The sequence below is a fragment of the Enhydra lutris genome, unplaced genomic scaffold, assembly GCF_002288905.1.
Source record: "Enhydra lutris kenyoni isolate GAN:26980312 unplaced genomic scaffold, ASM228890v2 scaffoldscaffold40, whole genome shotgun sequence".
Taxonomy (NCBI): Eukaryota; Metazoa; Chordata; class Mammalia; order Carnivora; family Mustelidae; genus Enhydra; species Enhydra lutris.
In genome coordinates, this window is record NW_019154124.1 from 18309865 (window position 1) to 18329639 (window position 19775).

Genomic DNA, 19775 nt, shown 5'->3' on the forward strand with positions numbered 1-19775 from the left:
CCAGCTCTACACCCGCTGTGCTATCTATCTCAGCACCTGAGAATCTAGTTTCATCACAGACACGAGGTAAAGGCCTGACTTGTGCACCTCATACAAGGTAAGTATCTCCACTGCAAAAATGGAAACCCATCCCGTGTTCCTGCACAAACCGGGTGAGTGTACGCAGCCGGTAGTGGGTGTGTGTGGGGTGTAGGTGGGTAGTGTTAAAGCCCTTCGCGGCTACAGCGGGGGGCCCTTAGGGTCCCCCAGGCCCTTGACTCCCGGCCCTGCTCTGACCATTGTCCGCACACCTCTTCCCTTCAGCTTCCGGGCCGCGGGCGAGATGATTTGCTGCAGATGACATCAGCTCTGGGCCAACGGCTGGAAGAGCGGAGGCAGCCACCGCGTGAGGATGTGCCGGGTGGTCCTTTCCTCCTCCTCTTCCTCCTCCTCCCGGCTCCCAGCCTAGTCTCCATATAAAAGCGGCGCCGCCTCCCCGCCCTCTCTCACTCCCCGCTCCTCTCCGCCGCGCGCTCTAGGAGAGGGCGGAGGGGGAGGCGGCGCACAGCGCCAGGAGGAGGGGGGACGCAAGGGGAGGAGCGGAGACAGCACCTTCGGAGATAATCCTTTCTCCTGCGGCAGAGGAGAGGAGCGGCGGGAGTGGGACACTTCGCCCAGGCATAGCGGGCCGGCAGGATGGCGACCGTGGTGGTGGAAGCCGCCGAGCCGGAGCCGTCCGGCAGCATCGCCAACCCGGCGGCGTCCACCTCGCCTAGCCTGTCGCATCGCTTCCTCGACAGCAAGTTCTACCTGCTGGTGGTCGTCGGCGAAATCGTGACCGAAGAGCACCTACGGCGCGCCATCGGCAACATCGAACTCGGTAAGAGGCCCTGCGTCCCCAGGGGACGCGCTCGAGGAGACCGGCAAACGCGACCCCACCCAGGGCGCGACGGCCATCCTCTTTCTCAGGCGCGCCCCGCACCCGCACCTCCCCCCGCCACCTCCTGCACTCAGTCTGGAGTCTTTTTTGGGCTAATTTCGGAGAATAATGCTAATTATTAGATTTGAGACCCAGCGGGAGAGTGTCTCCTAACGTTGAGGGATCTATCATCAGCTGGGTCTGCAGATCCGAGCTGGCCACCGCCTCTCCCGCTAAATGAAATGCAGGTGTCAGAGAAGCGGAGGCCACAATAAAGCCCAAACCTCAGGGAGCAGAAGGGGCGGGGGGCCTTGATGCAAACATTGCTTTTAGTCCTCTTCTGTCCCCCACAAAATGCTGGGACTCCCCTCTCCCCCTCGCCGGCAGACCCAAGGCTGAAGCACCATGTGCCAGGGCCCGCGTGGGAATCATCCTCACCCCGGCCACCGTAGCCCCCCGAGAAATGCCTTTTCTGGCTTAAAACCTCCCGATTTGTTCTTTCCTCGCAATGACTAGGCTAGTCCTGGGGCCACACCCGCTCCGCCCCCCCGCCACCTCCACCCGGGACGCAGGGATGGAGAACCGCCTGCGCTTGCTTCCCAGACCGCGCCCGCCTCGCTACCGCCCCTGGGACCCTGTTTGCAGCTTTCAGAAAGGACAATGGGACCCCAAGTTGCGGGGTGGGGCTTCTTCTTTCAAAAGTCTCAGCCTCGATAGTGATGGCTTAGGGGGAAGGGGGGGTCGGCGGGTAGGGCCAGCGCCTCACCCGGTGCGCGCACTAGGAGCGCGCTCTGCAGAGGCCGAATAGCGGTTCGCCTGGAGCCCTGGGCGGGGCCGTGAGGGCCCGACGGGCGCAGCCTCTCGCGCGCGGACCGACCCGCCCCCCCCAGCCCCACCCGGGCTGCCGCAGTGCTCCCATCCGCTCGCCGCACCTGCCCCCCGCACTGCGGCGCCCCCATCGGGCGTGGTCGGTCGGTCGTGCGCTCCGCCGGGGCCTCGGGCATGGCGCTGCGTTTCCCCCACCTCTCCCTCGGGCCCGGCTTTGTTGCATTCGAAGCCTCCTGAGGGGGCAGCTCTGATCTTTGCCTTTGCCTTCCCCCCGGCGTCCCAGACCTCCCCTCGCCCCTGACCTCAGTCGCCTGGTCCCTCCGCAGCCCCAGGCCGCGCTCTATTCTCTTGGGGTGGTGCTGAAGCGTTTCTGCCTGGAGACACCGGCTGGTGGGCGTGGTGCAGTCCGCACTGCGGTCTCTACGGCAGCCCGAGGCGGACAAAGGGCGTTCACGCAGCCCTCGTTCCCCGCTCCCGGCGTCCCCCCACCCCCATAAAACACGAAAGGAAAACCTTATTTTCGATGAAAAAAATTAAAGCCTGTTTTCTGACTCCGCATTTGGAAACGGACACTTGTCCCCAGAACAAAAGGCTGCAGGGTGGGGACTGGAGTTGCAGACCTGGTTCTTTTGTTTAACTTTAAAGCACTGATTTTCCCTTTCAGGTTAAAAAAAAAAAAAAAAAAAAAAAGCAGAATGGAGTCGTGTATTTTCACTGGAAAAACAAATTCAAGAATAAGAGATCTCAATAGTGAAATGCCTTACTTGAGCATCTCAAAAATGCTTCCTTTTCGAACTATAGGCCTTTGATGTGATCCCTCCTTAGTCTGTTTGCACGTTTTCCCCTTGGAAAATGTCACCCGTACTGACTTTGGGCGTGGCTGCTATCTGAATCAATGATTTTGGATTAAAAACAATTATTGTCAGCACCGTTGCCAGGAATAATAATGCACTAGGAGGTGCTTTGCTCTCTATGAGATTTTCCGAACCACCCGATGTGGGTCCTGGAGAGGGACCACCAGCCCCATTTTAGAGATGGGGGCCCAGAGAGGCAGGAAGGATAAGGGGACCCTCTCAAGGTCACGTCACTCCGAAGTGACAGATGTGCCGGCACTGCACCGGCACCGGTTTTCTGGCTCCGTCATGATGTCAGAGCAGGGCAGGCAAACATCAGAGGAAGATCAAACGGCGGTTTTCAGAGCTCGGCTTTGTATAGACCTCCACTTGTGGGCAGCGCCGGTGCAGTGAGCTGGCTCAGCGCTCACCTTCCTGCCATAATTACCTTCCTGCTTTGTTACTGTCCCGACCATCCTTTCAGTACCCCATTCCTGGGGTACCAATTCCGTCGGAGGAAAAAAATAGACGCATCCAGGTAGCGCTATGATGTGCCCTGCCTTTACACCTTTTCATATGATTAGCATGCGGGAATAAAGTTCAGATTGGTCTTTTTGACGTTAAAATTTTTTTAAAAATTTATTGAAGTAATATAGAGAGAGGAAAAGGCACCACTCACAGATGAGGAGTTCAGTGCATTTCCACAAAACGAACACACCTGTGTTACCCAGACGGAGGAACAGGGAGGGCTAGAATCCCAGAAGCCCCCTCCTGTTCCCTTTTCAATCACCATGCCTTCTTGATTTTTAATTCCCTAATTTGGTCAGGTTTTTGCACCAAACACCAAAATTGCTGTATTGATCCCATTAACAATCAATCAAGTGAGTGAGCAGAGCCATTTCCTCACTCCCAGGAACAGATGCTGCTTTTTCCCTGGAGATTGCTCTCCTGGGTCCTGGGGTCTCAGATGCAGCTCAAGCTACCAGGCAGGGCCTTCCAGGACTAAGCGAAATTGCTCCCCTAGCACTTCAGACAGGCTGAGATGACTTAGCAACAGGGCAGGGTGGTTCTGTTTCCCGGTGCCTGCAGGTCCTGGCTGGGTCTCCTCCAGAGGTCACTCTGCTTCCCCTGCTATTGTTGCTGGTGCCTGTGGGCTGCGTCCTGTGCAGCGAGATAGAGATGCTCCAGGGGCGTTCTGCTCCCATTGAGTGATACAGGCTGGGAATTCGGTGCATCATTTGTTAGCCTTGCTTCCTATTTCCCTTCCCATGTTAACGGATGTTCTGTGGATTTGGAGACCCTGGTGACTTGGAATTTTGCCATGATTACTGAGGGTTCTTTGGGAAGCTTAGAAAGAAACCTGTAGGAAGACGGTGGTAATGCAATATATCGACAGGCCTGAAACATCCCAGTGTGGATGCTCAGTGAAGCTTTTTGAAACCACGGAAGAGAGATGGTTCCTTATTTTCTCACTGTATTCAAAATGTGGACTGTAATGTCACTTCATATCTTCTCAAGTTTGAAAGCAGTAGTCTTCCCTTGGACTGGTGTAGTCTTATTTTGTTAGTTATTCAGCACTTTATGCCAAACCAATGTCGTTCCCACCAAATGCCACTCCTTGGTACCTCTTTCGCCCTCTTCCTAATTAGTTCCCACCTTAAACGTAAGAATCATTCCCATTTTCAGGAGAGCCTCCACTCCTCCTGTTTATTTTAGGACATCGACTGCATATATCCTTGGCTTGCAGACTGAATTCTAGAGCCTTATGAAAGTTTTCATTGCTTTATTTTATTACTTTTAGGAATTAAGACATAAAAAGAATACCAAGTGTCAGTTTGATGCTTTCAATTGCAGCTAAAGAGTGTAACTTTTTCTCTGGGTCACACTGGGAATCAGCAAGATTTGTTTATAAAAAGATAGATGTGTTTAACATGTACTGCCCCAGATTTTGAAGTATAAGTTTAGCTGATTACATTGTAACCTTCTGATGTTACTTTATTGATTGTCTTCAGTTTCAGGATGGCCAAGAGAATCAAGAACCCAGGGAAAGTTTTGGGTTTAGTTCTCATTTTATTTTAACAGGAACAAACCAGTACAAGGCAGAGGTTCGAAGAAATGTTGGAGAGTGTTATACATATTATGTTCATCTTTATATTTTTCAAAGTCAAAAGGCAGATGGATTTCTGCTTGTACTGCTTAATTGGTATTATTTGGTAAGGGTTCTGTGATCCATGCTGAAATCCAAGCCAGTCCCCAAATGTAAGGTCATTAAATCGATGATTCATCCTTAATCTCCTCTAAAGGCTTACTATTTAAATAACTTCTAACTTTTAGACCAGTAAAATTATAAATCACTTCTTTTGTTTGTTTCCAATGTGGGAAGCTATCAAAAGACCTAAATTATTTATCATCCATGCTTTGAAAGGATGGACTCTATGTAAGACATTGCCTGCATTGCCCATAACTTATATGTTAGGAACATCAAGTTCTTGGCTTAGGAAAAAGAAAAAAGCCAATTGAAAGTTTGGTCAAGAGAAAAGATAGGAAAACTTCTTTGAGAAATAGACCTTGAATTTAGCTCTTTTTTTAATTCTGTTTCTTTAGTTGATGATTCTAATCTGCCTCCCGATCACTTTTTTTTAGCATAGTTTTACATATAACATAGCATAGTTTTACAGATCAAACTTACAGTTTATAGGTTAACCATTTAGGTACTAGCAAAAAATATAAAAAAGCCTATGGATCAGAAGGATCAATTAAAAAGTTCATAGGGGAAAAAGGAGTCAATTTTTAAAGGCCCAGTTAACTATCAGGTGGAACCCATGTGCCATTTTGACATGTAATGAATGATCATTTTGTTGGTTTTTCCAGTTTATTGTCTCTTTTAGGAATATAGGTTTTAGCCTTTATTTTTTTTTTAAGATTTTATTTATTTATTTGAGAGAGAGACAGTGAGAGAGAGCATGAGTGAGGAGAAGGTCAGAGAGAGAAGCAGACTCCCCGTGGAGCTGGGAGCCCGATGCGGGACTCAATCCCTGGACTCCTGGATCATGATCTGAGCCGAAGGCAGTCGTCCAACCAACTGAGCCACCCAGGCATCCTAGGTTTTAGCCTTTAAATGGGAGGTGCTTTTAAAAAATAGTTGGTTTTATTAAATAATCCTGCAAAATGCTTGTGTGATTGATAGGTTTGGTGAGATATAACCTGTATAAAGTAAGGGAAAGTGGCTCCTTATTGTTTACCCTGACTTGTCCTGTAATGGGCACACCCCATTCCCCCCTGGCAAATACAACCTTTTCATTTTTCCCTTTTCCCTCTGTGAACTTCGTGTGCACTTTAGCCTCCCTTTTGTGCCTTGCTTTCTCTTGGATTCGGAGTACTGAGATAAAAAAGATCTTTGTTATCTTCAGTTACCTTGGCTGAAGGACTGGGCTTCAGACAGTGGTGGTTTCACAGCGGAGCACCAGCCCCAGATTAGGTGGGAGAGTTCTCAAGGATGCCTAGACGTAGGTCAACTTCCCAGGGGTGACAGATGTCGTCTGGGCCTAGAAATTTAATCAATGAGGTTGACCTTCCATTGATGGAGTTGTTCTGTTCTGCCCCAATGTAGGTAAGCCACTAAGGGGCACAGTCTTCATGTAGTGCTGGAGAAGCAAAGGCTCAGGAAAGAGAATGTGGCCAGAGCCAAAGAAGATATTTTCTGTACTATAAGATTTAGAGGCCCCACTGTTGGCTTCCTGTTAGGCACAGAGGGAAGATACATAAATCTACTAAATGCAATAGGAGCCTTCAGTGAGAAATAGTATTTCTCTTTACTAGTATCATCCAGTAGAAGGCACAAAGTATATTATTTCTAAAATTGGTATAGAAAGTGGCCTCGTTCCAAAAATTTCCTTTCCAACTAAAATAACCAGTAAGTCCTTTGTAACCTTTATTTTATAAGTGGTAGTGTGCATTATGCATTGTTAAGGCATAATTTGGCTGGAAATTAGTCCCTTGAAAAGAGAACCTTAAATTTTTGTTTCATTGGCAGTATAAAATCTGTGAAATATTATTTTTATTGTCCTTTTACTAGTGTAATTGAAAAATTAATCTCTAGATGGATTTTTCTGTTTTGTGCTTTTCCCCCTGCTAAATTACAAAGCCTCCAACCAGGAGGTTATGAAATATAAAGCAAACCTTTAATTGCATGTGTCATGACAAGTTGATTGAAGCCAAGGGGAAAATGGCAAACAACAATGTAAGAGCAAGTCCACCTATAACCCTAAATGAAGTCATTCAAATGATGGAGCAATTTGGACATAACATAGAACAAAGGCAGAAAAATCATATGAATTTAATTTAAATACATATGTCTCATTATTGACTTAGTGACCCAACTTGACGAGCCAGGAGACAATAGTGGAGCTCAGACCTGGCACCCAGAGAACCCAGTTAACAATTACCAATTAAGCAGCTCAGACAGGAGCCTGACGGTTTTTCACACTAGCCCAGTATATAGCGTATATGTTGAAGTAAAATATTCTAATGAATTCAGACCTCTCAACCTGTCAAGCTTCCTGTGGAACAAAAAGAACCCATTTATCATTTCTGCACTAAAAAGATCTGCAAAATCTCACTGTGCCTTTCTTGTTAAAATTTAAATAATCCATTAGCGCGAATGCAAGCTGAGGCTCTTGATGTTTCCAGGGAGACCCATAAAATTCCCCTGTATAATTTAGCCTCTCTTTAGGAATGTTAACTTCCACACCTGAAGTCTTCCCATGGGTCGTGTGATCAATTTCTGCCTCTATTTGAAAATATTCCTCATAGTCGAAAGGTGTTTGGTGTAGAATCCAAAGATAGTCTAGATGTGCAGTCAACTGAGTTTCCACAATCTTTGTGTAGTACATTTATACATATACAAGACCCACATATGCATACACACACACACACACACCCCTTATTTCTATACAAGACACAACATGCATACACACACACACACACACTCCTTGTTTCTATACAAGACACAATAGGCATACACACACACACACACACACACCTTATTTCTATACAAGATACAATATGCATACACACACACACACACACACACACACACCCTTACCTTGTTTCTTCACAAGATAAGAAGACTAAACAAGATATAAATGTGGGCAAATACAGACAGACATTAAGGATTTATGGGTGTGTTTAAATAATGCACTGCTATTTATCCTTCCAAGTCTGTTTGAATGACTAATGACCAGCAAAAATGATTAAATGAACCGGTGTTTATTTAGAGGTAGTTTGTCTGCTGTATTTTACCAAGAGGGTCAAGCCCCTGCTCTTAGCAGGTATGCAATAAATGACCGTTGTTGCAGAAATGTGTTCTTGGCAATTGACGATGGTCCCTGTAAGGGTAAAATCATGGATAAAATGTAATGGCTCTAGTATGAGCTACCTATTTGGGAAAGTATAAAGATACATTAAAAAAAAAACCAAAAAACCAAACCAAACATGTTCCAGAGTTTTGTGGTTTCCCAGTTGTCCCTGGCTTGCTCCCCAGTTCTCCCTTCTTCCATGCTCTCTGGGTTCCCTCTGGCCATCTCCTTAAGAAGGACAGGGGGAGGAGGAGGTAAGGGAGGTAGGGTATCTGAGTTCCTTTGACCCCAGCTTCCAGCCTAGTGAATGGAAGGAAGCCAGAATTGGTGTGGGAAGAGACCGTTCACAGCCCCAGCTCTGGAGAATTTCTTTAAAGTATAAAATGTTGCCACATTTTTTTGCCTCTGGAGAAGAAAATTGAGTACAACTAACAATTGTGAATGAAAGAATTCCTTGCCAAGCTAGTCAGGTAAAATAAATGCAGGGGAGGACAGAGGGCAAGTCTTCCAGGTTGAGATGCAGTCTTCTTCTTCTTTTTTGTTTTTAAAGATTTTATTTATTTATTTGACAGACAGAGATCACAAGTAGGCAGAGAGGCAGGCAGAGAGAGAGGGGGAAGCAGGCTCCCTGCTGAGCAGAGAGCCCGATGCAGGGCTTGATCCCAGGACCCTGAGATCATGACCTGAGCTGAAGGCAGAGGCTTAACCCACTGGGCCACCCAGGTGCCCCGAGATACAGTCTTCTCATCAAAGATCATACACATTTTGGATTAATATCTAGGATTTGAAAAACCCAGGTCAAAAATAGGACGGGTCTAGAAAAGAAATCATACATGTGCACAGAATGCATACGCACACCACAAACACTGCCATTTTGAAAACAAAGGGCTGGATTTGAATGCCAGCTTTCCACGCTTACTCTCCATTTCCTTGCCACCTACGAGTGGACCCTGGGAAGGCTAGAGATGATCTGGAAGCCTCCTCACTCCTATGGAACTTAACCACCCTCCTGTCCTTTCTATTGCCTCCTTGGAGTAAAGGCTGTCATTTTCCTAATAACTGTTTTCTTTACTCTCCCAGAAAAGCTGCATTTACATTTTATGAGGGGCAGAAGTTCAGTCCATACTGCTAGTTATCCCTCTCTTGTGGCCTGGTAGGGAGACCTCCCCAGCCCTCCCATTTTGTGGGCATCTACTGCTAGCCACCAGGCTCTTCAGAAAAGAAGTTTCCACATCCTCCCGTAAAGCCTGAGAAATGTCACAGTGATGTTTTCCAAGCCACTCTGAAATGACTAACTGGAACTCTGTCAATTCTCTTCCTCTCCCTCCTTAGGAATCCGATCATGGGACACAAACCTGATTGAATGCAACCTGGACCAAGAACTGAAACTTTTTGTGTCTCGACACTCTGCAAGATTCTCTCCTGAAGTCCCAGGTGAGGCTCTGGTTCGGTGTTAGTCACCCTAGACTTTGAAAGGACCGGGGAACAGGCCCGTGACTGGAAAGCTTTGCCTGGGGTATCAAAAAGACTTTCCTCTTATTGCTAAATGTTTCTCTGTATTTGTTATTATCAACTAGGTTAGCCAGAAGCAACATTTTCAGAAAGTCAATTCCAAGTTATCACTGTGTGGGGTTATTTATTTTATGGTTTCTTAGTGAAAAGTTTTAAAGTTCTGGGGTACATTTTTTTTTTCATATCTCACTGTACTGTTTGACTTCAAGGGATTGCAGACTATTTACACATTAATTTTATTCAAATAAAGCTATGAATATAAATTGGATGGCCTTTCACCCCCAGAATGCTACAGCCTCCTTCCCTCCTTAGAAAAAGGAAACCTCTCCATTTCAAAATGAAATACAGCTCATCATTTCATCATTGCATTGTCACCCACTTTTCTTGGCGTGGGTAAAAGAGTCGGAAATTCCAAACTGCTATTAAAATAGCCTTTTTTTCAGAGATGGAAAAGAATACTGCAGAGTCAAGGTAAGGACTCAAACACTGGTTATATGTGGAAATGCTACCAGTAGCCTGCCATCTCAGTAGGGATGTATGCCGACCTCTGCCTCTAGGCCTGGGGCTGTGGTGAGACTGGCCCACCTTATCTCCCTCTTGTGAGCAGTGACCCGTAGTTCTCCATCTTGGTCACCTTTGAAGATTATGATCAGAGGTTCTGGCGCAGAAAGTCTCCCAACCTGTGTTTCTCAAAATCTCTCCCATTGATCTATCACAGACAACTGTATTGCATTTTATTTCTTGGATACCACTTAAATTTTCATGTAGAGTAGAGAAAACTCATTTCTGTCTACATGATTCTGTTGTATGATTCTAATTTTATTGGCATTGGTATAAAGCCAGGATGGGGTTCCGCCTGTTTCGGATTGATTACATCATACTCCATTAGCCTTCTACATACCGGGATTTGAAACCACTTCTCCAATGTCATGGCTTTGTGAATCACACTTGGCCGCAGCAATCTGCCCATGAGACCGTCGCAGATCTTCTCTTTGAGTTTGATATTAGAATGCAATCCCATACATTTCCGTTGTCCAAGTGAGTGTTGCTTTCAAGCATGGAACTGAGTAAATGTGCTCAGAAAAATGTAGCGGGGAGCTGGTTCGTTCAAGGTTAACTCGCTGCAATGCCACGTGAAAAATCAGCTTTTAAGTAACTTTGCTTTGGGGGAAAAAAAAGAGAGAGAGAGAATGATCCAGAGACTATCAGATAGCACTTGACTGGCTGAAGTAAAGGTACAGTATACGGTTGCTTCGGGCGCTATCGTGTTGTGTTTTTATGTCTTGCACATCTCCATAACTTTTAAAAACATCTCACAAAAATAAAAACAAAAGAGGTACCCTTTCCCAACATGTTTCAAAATGTAAAAGGCAAGTTTTCATCCTTTCTCTGTGGATTGTTCTGGCTTTCTTACTAAGAATGTTTGTAAAGCTACCTTTTTTTTTTTTTTTTTTTTTGGGGTAAACAAATCATGTGGTTCCCATTATGTTCATTCATCCTTGGATTGACTTGGTGGAATGACAGCTGTATATGGCAAAATGAAAGGCTGCAAGAACTGATGGAGAATTTACCATGTTTGGACCAAAGGCCCTAAGATTACTCTTGTGGACTAGGAAAGGCAGGTCCTCCAAACCATCACTTTGGCCCAGGGTCCTTTGTTTGCCCTCCTTTTCCTACTCTTTCCTGTTACCTTCCTAGCTGGATAGCAGTGCTGTGCTAGAGGCTATGTCTAGAGGTGGGCCTTTGGACATGACATCTGTCCTCCCATTCTTGCTGACTCTGAGAAGGGTGGGTGTGAGGACCTTCCCTTTTTTTTTTTTTTTTTAATTTTATTTATTTATTTGACAGACAGAGATCACAAGTAGGCAGAGGCAGGCAGAGAGAAAGAGGGAAGCAGACTTCCTGCTGAGTGGAGAGCCCGATGCAGGGCTCGATCCCAGGACCCTGAGATCATGACCTGAGCCGAAGGCAGAGGCTTAACCCACTGAGCCACCCAGGTGCCCCTAGGACCTTCCCTTTTAAGCCTAAGTGTGCACTGTGCAGGGTTGGGCCTCCCCATGAGGACTGAACATCCAGAACAGAGCCACCAGGAGTATTGCCCCTGTGTGGGGAGTGTTCAGAGTGACATGCAGGTTTCTAACCAAGACTATAATTGATGAGGGAAGCACATGTCAGATTCCGTTTCAGGTAAGTAAGTGTGTTTTAGAGGAAAGGGATATCCTGTTGGCAGACATGGGTGCAGAATGGGGGTGAGTGGACATGGCAGGCTCACTGGATTAGACCCAAAGAAACCTTTAGCTTTTCCTGAACAAACAGGTCTAGGTTTTAGGGGAAATTTGAAGTCTGTTTTTATTAAGTGGATCCAAGTCTGATGGGTCCAAGTGGGTCCAAGTATAAGTGGGTCTCCTCCCCATTCCCTGAAATTTTGGAGGAACTCATGTCTGCACCTCAGGCTCCCTAACGGGAGTTAGCTGAACCTCTATGTTTAGAGTTTCAAGATTCTAGGTGAAGGTGAAGGATGGATTCATTAAACACATAAAGCCGTTCAGTCAGTCAGTTAGGAAATAATTAAATAAGCACCCACACTGTGCCAGGCACTATGCGGGAGGGTGGGCGAACACACAGTGATGGACAAATCCCACATAGTCACTGTCTGCTTGGGAGATGGTGGTGGGGGGGGCATCCGGCACTCACATGAGGACTGGCAGACACTCCTGTGCTTGGCATCCTGTCCAAACAGTTTGTGTTTGGTTGGGTTTTTTAGGCCAGTGAGTTACAGTCAAATATTCATGGTCTTCCCCGACACAGAGAGATTAGGAGCTAGGGTTGCTCGCTTCCTTCTTTCCTTTCTTTCCTTTCTTTCTTTTTTTTTTTTTTAAAGGTTTATTTATTTGACAGAGAGCACAAGCAAGGGGAGTGCCAGGCAGAGGGAGAGGGAGAAGCAGGCTCCCCACAGAGCAGGGAGCCCGATGTGGGGCTCGACCCAGGACCCCAGGATCATGACCTGAGCTGAAGGCAGCTGCTTAACCGACTGAGCCACCCAGGCGCCCCTAGGGGTGCTGCTCTTTTATCTGTTTTTTTGCTTATGTTGTTATTCCTTTGTTGCTGTTTGGAAGCATTGGAGATCACGTATCAAACACTGGCGGTAGCCTCCAAGGCGGCCGACAGATCATGCAGGTGGCTCCAGCTCTTGTGTTGTCTGATACTAGTTTACCTCTTGTACTCATTTTTAAACATGATTTTGAGATTCAGCTGGCCTCTTTCTTCAGGATTGCAGGTCTCATGCAAGCCCACTCTGGAAGATTTATTCAGCTTGAACAAAAATATCCTTGGAACAGGAATCTGGGATAGGAGTGCTTTCTCTGTTTGAGGTGGGGGTCGGATCATATGAATGGTGAGGCAGTGGTTAACCCGGGGTTTCCCAGAATGGAGTCCTGGGATCGCTATGCCTCCCAACTCTGGCATACTATTAGTTTGGAGCTCATCAATCATCCGGGCCATCTTTTACTCTCTGGAACCTGTTGCAGCATCGTCTTGCCTATAGGTCACTCAACAAATACCTGCTTTGTGCCCAGGGCTGGTCTGCTGCTTTGCCCTGTTGTAAAGGCAAACGTGGCCACATGTAAGCTGGGGTCTAGCAAGACTAGTTGTCTTGCGAGAAAAGGTTAGGTACTCCATCATGAATCCTCTCCAGTCTTTTACTCCAGGAATGTCCAATAATAGAGTCTTTTCAAAATAGAGCCATCATCTTGTTTCCTCACATTTATGAATTCAGAAGTCTTTATATATTATATAATGTGTTTTCTACCTTAATCTCGTTGGCTGAGAATCACTTTGTAAGTCTCACCACAAGAGTAGAGCTAGGCTTACCATGCCGTATAGCATTTATTGAATTCTCTATTCCTAATTTTCTTTTCTTCCTAATGTAACTTTAGATCTATTATTATAACAATAAAGAAGGATATCTCCTAGGGTTTCTAAGAAGTACCCTAAGATTATTTGTGTTAGGCATCATTTCAAAACAAACAAGTACGAATCAATCCCAGAGCAAGGGACAGCAGAGTGAAAATTAATTTCAATTTTCTTTTTTCCATCATTTGCCACTTCTCTCTGCCTATTAAAGTAATTTTACAAATTTGATAACCCAAATCCTCCCCACCAACATAGCATGATGATTAAGAGTGGATATTCTGAAAAAAAAAAAAAAAAAAAAGTGGATATTCTGGAGCTAAGCTACCAAAGTTTTGATCCTAGCTGACGTTTATTTGCTGTAAAATCTTGGGTAAGTTACTTAATCATTCTATGCCTCAGTGTTAGTGTCTTTAAAATAGGGACAGTCACTCCTACCTCACAGAAACTTCATGAGGGTCAAATGAGTTAATGGGCATGTAAAGATCTTGAAATAGTGCTTTGTCACGTAGTAAAAAAAAGTAAATATAAGTTAGTGTTCAAAATGCCCGTTTTGTTGAAAATGGATTTGAGTTGGGTGTTTGCTGATTATTATTATCTGTGGGAAATACTGGCTTTAGATATTGGCTGGCTTCCTTTTTGTAACAATATTAAAATTTGTTTTCTAAATTATATAAGTTGATGTATTTATAAATTTTATTTATATTTATATAAATTTAATTAATATATTTATATATTTATAAAATTTGTTTATTTATAAATTATATATTTATAAATATAAATTTGATTATAAAATTTTTATAATCGAAGATGTTTTTCAGAGAAACAATTGCCCCAGTATTATCAGAAAACAAGTAGCTGAGGGCAGCAACATTGTACGACTGTGTTTAGGAAGGTCCTTTGAGCGTGAGAGCAAAAAGGAGACAATGTGTTAAGATGCTGACATAGTAGAACCTTTGCACAGTGTTGGAGACCATTTGTAAAATGGTCCTATGGTGCCCACGCCAAGATTGCTGATGTCAGGGAGCGTGCTAGAGTGCTTTCTCGCTGTGGTAATCCATCCCTGGGTAACTTCTTTCCCTCCATTCAAGTACTTGGTTCTCTCTCCAATCAACAAATGGCCATAGACCTTGCCAATTTTAAGAAGCTGAGATTTCTGGTGGTTTGTTTTCTTAGTCAATGGAATCAGTAGTAAGACTTGGCATATTTACATTTTGTCAATAGTTTTATAATTTAGGAACTATCACACTCACAAAGATCTTCGTAAAATGTGACTGGTTTTGTAGTGTGTCTGTGGGTGATTCTGCTTAAAAACCCATGCCCTTTCTTTGGAAGGTACACAAACCACTCAGCTGAGGTTCCTTAGATTTGTGTGGTGTGACTGCTAAAAATATCTGGCCTCTAGATTGGTTTTTGACAGAGCATTAAAACCAAGCCTTTCTAATTTAAGTCGTGTGAATCCTCTACTCCCTTTGACATTAATGAGGCAAGGTTTTACAATATTTACCAGTAGAATGATAAGAAAATGCTGAAGTGCTCTTAGAAGAGGCCTAAGAATATTTTTAGTTGCCTTCTCTGTCAGTCTAGACTTGTATGTTTAGTCTGTCGTACAGAATTATAGCTTAATTGTATGTGCCTAGAATGCGTCAACTGCTCTATGACAGTGAGTAATGAATGTGTTTTCAGCCCCATTCCCAACCTTCAAACAATAAAGCACACAAATACACGTTTAGTTGTGTTCAGGAGGTTGACTTAACCCTCAGGGAACCTGTGATTTCAGACGGAAAGCAAATACTTCATCTTCTCTCTCTCTCTCTCTCTCTTTCTCACTCACGTGGCACATGCATAGATACAGACGCTCACCCACAGGCCCACAGGGTTCATCTTCTCTCACTGCACCATCCTCCAAGATTATGGGAGGAACCCTGGTAGGAGAAGAAAACCACAAACACAGAGTCTTATTTTGTGGAAGCAACCAGACCTGTGTTTAACATCCACTGAAGTCAATGTGTGTGCCTGGGAAGGGAGCTCCCATTTTCATGCAAACCACTGGCCTTTCTCCCACTTGCCCCCTGCCCTCAGCCTTCACACCGGGTTGTGGTTGGCTGGTGGAGAACCGGCAGGCCCTGCTGCCCCAGCTCCCGCTCCACTGCTCCCATTCACACTGGTGCAGCCTGAGTGTGGAGCTCGGAATGGCCTGGTCACCCCCACCTGCATTTAGCTGAAACAGTGGAAGGGCCGAGCTTTGTGTGGTGAAGAACCGGAATTTTGTAGTGTGTGCAACACAAGGCATCCCTCCTGCAAGGTTTATATTTTGCTCACACACTAGGGTGATTTTTTTTCTGGTGTAGGTGTGGCCAACGGAGAGGAATACCACGGTGTTTCATTGCCGTGTTCCTGTGCCTTCACTCCTCAGGGCTGTTAATGACGGCTCCTTCAGACCACCCTGGAAATACCTATTCATCTCACTTTTTTTTTTTTTTTTTTTTTTCTAGAGTAAAAAGAATGTTTTACTCTGCTGGCTGTAATGGTTCTGAGGTGGTTCCTAATGGGCCCTGTGAAACCACTCAGCATAGATACACCCGGCAGGAAGGTTGGAGCAAAGTGGCTCCCTGGGCCCAGTAGCCATTTTGGGGAATGTCAATAACCCTGCCATTCAATCCAGCTAAGTGGATTTCAGAACAGCTGTTAACATCGCCAACCAAGGACGGCCTCTCCTGCTGAACGTTAGCGCTTTTGTCTTCACTTCCAGAGAGCAGAGAAAGCCCACTTTTTTTCTTTTTTGGCAGTAGAGATTTATTGTTGTTTTGTTTGTTTTTCTATTTTTAAAATTTTTTAGTTTTATTATTTTTTATTTTCTATTTTTTTTTTTTTTTAAAGCACAGCGCCCACAAACCATCCAGCAAGTCCAGCAAGTCCCTTTGCTTTTTCTTGTCTTGCTTGCTGGAAATAAGGGTGAAAGTAGAGGAATAAAGCGTGAACTAACAGATTGCTTTAAATAAATGGCAAGGAGTATTTTTTAGTGCTTATTATGAGGCAGGGAATTGTCCAGGGATGTAGGGAAGAATGAGGTATTCCACTGTGGATAGTGGCTTGGGAAAAATGTATCATTCACGACTTTAAAAAACACTAACAGAGTGTTTTCTTAATTTACAAAGTGCATGTGTGAGACAGACAGCGAAAGAGCGAGGGAAGGAGAAAGAAGCAGATTTACTCAAATCCTTACAGAAGACAAGGGGTGAGACTGGAGATCATAACAAGCGTTGCATTTGGATTGTTCAACAGCAGTGTTAGTCATAATGACAAAGGTTACCCAGGTACCAGCACTGCCCGCCCCCAGCCACAACCCAGGGCTAATTAAATACTACCTAGGCAACCATCAAGTATCCTCAAACATCATACTCCCGGGCTTACGCCTTTTGTTTTCTCTCTGTGGTCTAAGGGTAATTTCTGTTGCATGTGAAGTCAGATTTCCTTGGTCCTAGAGAAATGTGAGAAAGTGAGAAGCACCCCTGGGGAGCACAATTAAAAATGGCCCAGAGGCACTGCAGAAATTAACATGAACACAAGACAAAAATCATGGTCTTTTTATAATGTATTCCGATGTGTGTTAAAGACCTGCTTACAGTGAGGACCGCCGAGAGGTCGGCTTACGGAAAATGTGCCAAGAGACTACACAGGATTTAAACATAAAATTACCTAATTAAAAATAAACACTGCAAGCCTAGGGCAGGCAGTGTTCTACTCTCTGCAGTTGTACCGCACCCCATTTTAAAGACTCCCACTGAGGTTGCCTCTAAAAATTGCCCTGCGGGGTTAATTTCCTGACGGGCTCAGATGAAAGACTACCCAAAGTTCTCCGAACCTGTCCTTTACCAGCCCTTTCTTAATCGAACAGGTTGGCATTGGAGACTGTCAGTAGATGAGCCATAATTGAGCATTTTGGACCCAATTCTCGGATTCTTTGTTTGCATCTCCCATGGAAAGTCTAGGGAAGGAACTGCTGCTCCCCAGAGGGACCCCCTTTTCTAGTGTACCTAGCCCCAAGCACACGGCTCCATATACATGGTGCTTGTTGGTTCGTGAAATGGCAGTCAGTGGAAATGGCACATCTGGGGTGGTTAACTTGAGGGCAGTGAAGCTGAAGATGGAATGAATTTTGTAGCCTGAGCCAACAACATTCATTCTAAGCTTCTCAGCCATCGGGAGCATTGTGTTTGGCCTTCTAGACTCTCCTGGGGTTTGATGTCTATAAAAGACCAGGGAGACTTGTGCAAATTGCTTGCTGGAATGCCTCCCTTTTTAATGTTTGTGACCAAGCATGAGGGAAGGGAAGGAGGTGGGGAGGGATTTCTTATCATAAACTGATTTATTGGAGAGAAGATGACCTTTTCATAGTATACGGTATGTCTTTTTAGAAGGTGCCTTATTCTGAGCCAATCCGTCATTACATATCTATGTAAGTAGTTCTGCAGCAAAACATTGTTTGAGTTCCCGACTCTGGAGGCCATCAGAAGATGTGTAAGTAATCCTGGCCTGAGAGTTATTTACAACTGAATGTGGAAATAAGATAACTAACAGAAGTGAGTGTATAGTATGTGCCAAATGGGAATTTTGGGAGAGGATCCCTCTGTAAATTCCGTTAGTTCAGGCTATTTTTAAAAGGTACACATGCATAAAAATGTGCACCAAAATTGTACTAACCTGTGCACATTGAGACCTAAGGTACTGGATTCTCCTTGTGACCAGGAATTTTGGATCCAAACTGAATTAACTTTTCCCTAGTGTGGAGCTACATGTTAAGTTAAGCCCTTTAATTTATTTTTTTGTTGTTTTTGTTATTTATTTATTCATTTTGTATTAACATATAATGTATTATTTGTTTCGGGGGTACAGGTCTGTGAATCATCAGTCTTACACAATTCACAGTCCTCATCATAGCACATACCCTCCCCAATGTCCATTACCTGGCCGCCCTATTCCTCCCATCCACCCTCCAGCAACCTTTAGTTTGTTTCCTGAGATTAAGTCTCTTATGGTTTGTCTCCCTCTCTGGTTTTGTGTTGTTTCATTTTTCCCTCCCTTCCCCTATGATCCTCTGTCTTGTTTCTCAAATTCCTCATATCAGAGAGATCATATGATAATTGTCTTTCTCTGATTGACTTATTTCGCTTAGCATAATACTCTCTAATTCCATCCATGTTGTTGCAAATAGCAAGATTTCGCTTTTTGATGGCTGCATAGTATTCCATTGTGTGTGTGTATTATATATATATATATATAATACACACACCACATCTTCTTTATCCATTCATCTGTTAATGGACATCTAGACTCTTTGCATTGTTTGGCTATTGTGGACATTGCTGCTATAAACATTGGGGTGCAGGTGCATTTGTATCTTTGGGATAAATACCCAGTAGTGCAATTGCTGGGTCATAGGGTAGCTCTATTTTCAACTTTTTGAGGAACCTCCATACTTACCAGAGTTAGCCCTTTAGTTTAATTATGAAAAGACTGCCTTGCCTTTTTAAGGATTCACCCCCTCTGAAAGCACATGAGAAAAAAGCTGCTGAACTCAAAACTTGTTTTCTCTGAACACTGAAAAATTGTCCATTGGTAGACTTGGAAGATACTTGGGAGAGATTGTGAAAGGGAAAGATTTTATGAAAATAAATCTGCAGTAAATGATCAGTGCTCCGAGGCTAAAATGGGCCCTTTGGAGATGGAAAGCACCTGACTCAGTTGTCCCCATATCCAGAGAAGCAGTGAGGGGATGTCTGTTGTAAGCTGTTTCCCAGGCCTCTCCCCTGTACAGAGAGTCCTCGAAGCCTGACCTCATGCTGCGCCTGTGGGGCGCCCGAGAGTATTGTGGCCCATGTAGCCCCCTGAAAAGTCGCTAGATGAAGGTATCTGGAAAAGACTAGATGAGCATATCTGGAACTTTGTTCTGCCAGCCGATGGTTTTGTAAAACAATAGATGGTCAGTGGAGAAGAAGTCCACGGTGAAGTAAGTCTGGGAACTATGGCACATGAGGTCTTATTTTTGGATAGCCATAAAGTATGTAAATAATTTGTTTAATTTTGTATAACCATACGTTTCCTTATGCTATTTGACTAGTCACTTTGACCATCACTTTCCCAGGGATCTAGATTTCTATAGAACACAGTTTGGGAGAGTATGGACTGAGTGATCTCTGAGTCCCTTCCAGTTTTTTATATTCCATGTTTCCTTGAATTTTTCCTAAATTGCCTCGACACTGACATGTAGAGGAGAATTTGTCCTCTTCCCTGTTTAGCTTAAAATGGTTTTTAATCCAGCTTTTAAAATATCAATGAGAAGAATTTGGTTTAGAAAATCTGTGTGTCCCATCTGCTAGGATTAATTTTAGGGGGACATACACAGCTTTGTGACACTTAGATTGATTTCCCAGTGGG

General features: G+C 44.5%; 1 protein-coding gene across 1 annotated transcript in view; it reads left to right on the forward strand.

Moving 5' to 3' along the window:
* The first annotated feature begins 414 nt into the window (after window positions 1-414).
* The window catches only part of LOC111155314 (microtubule associated protein 1B), a 91944-nt gene continuing 72583 nt past the window's right edge, over window positions 415-19775 (forward strand). The window contains 2 exon segments of the mRNA XM_022515458.1: window positions 415-859; window positions 9249-9350. Of these exon segments, the coding sequence (XP_022371166.1) occupies window positions 676-859; window positions 9249-9350 (286 nt within the window). The 5' untranslated portion in view covers window positions 415-675.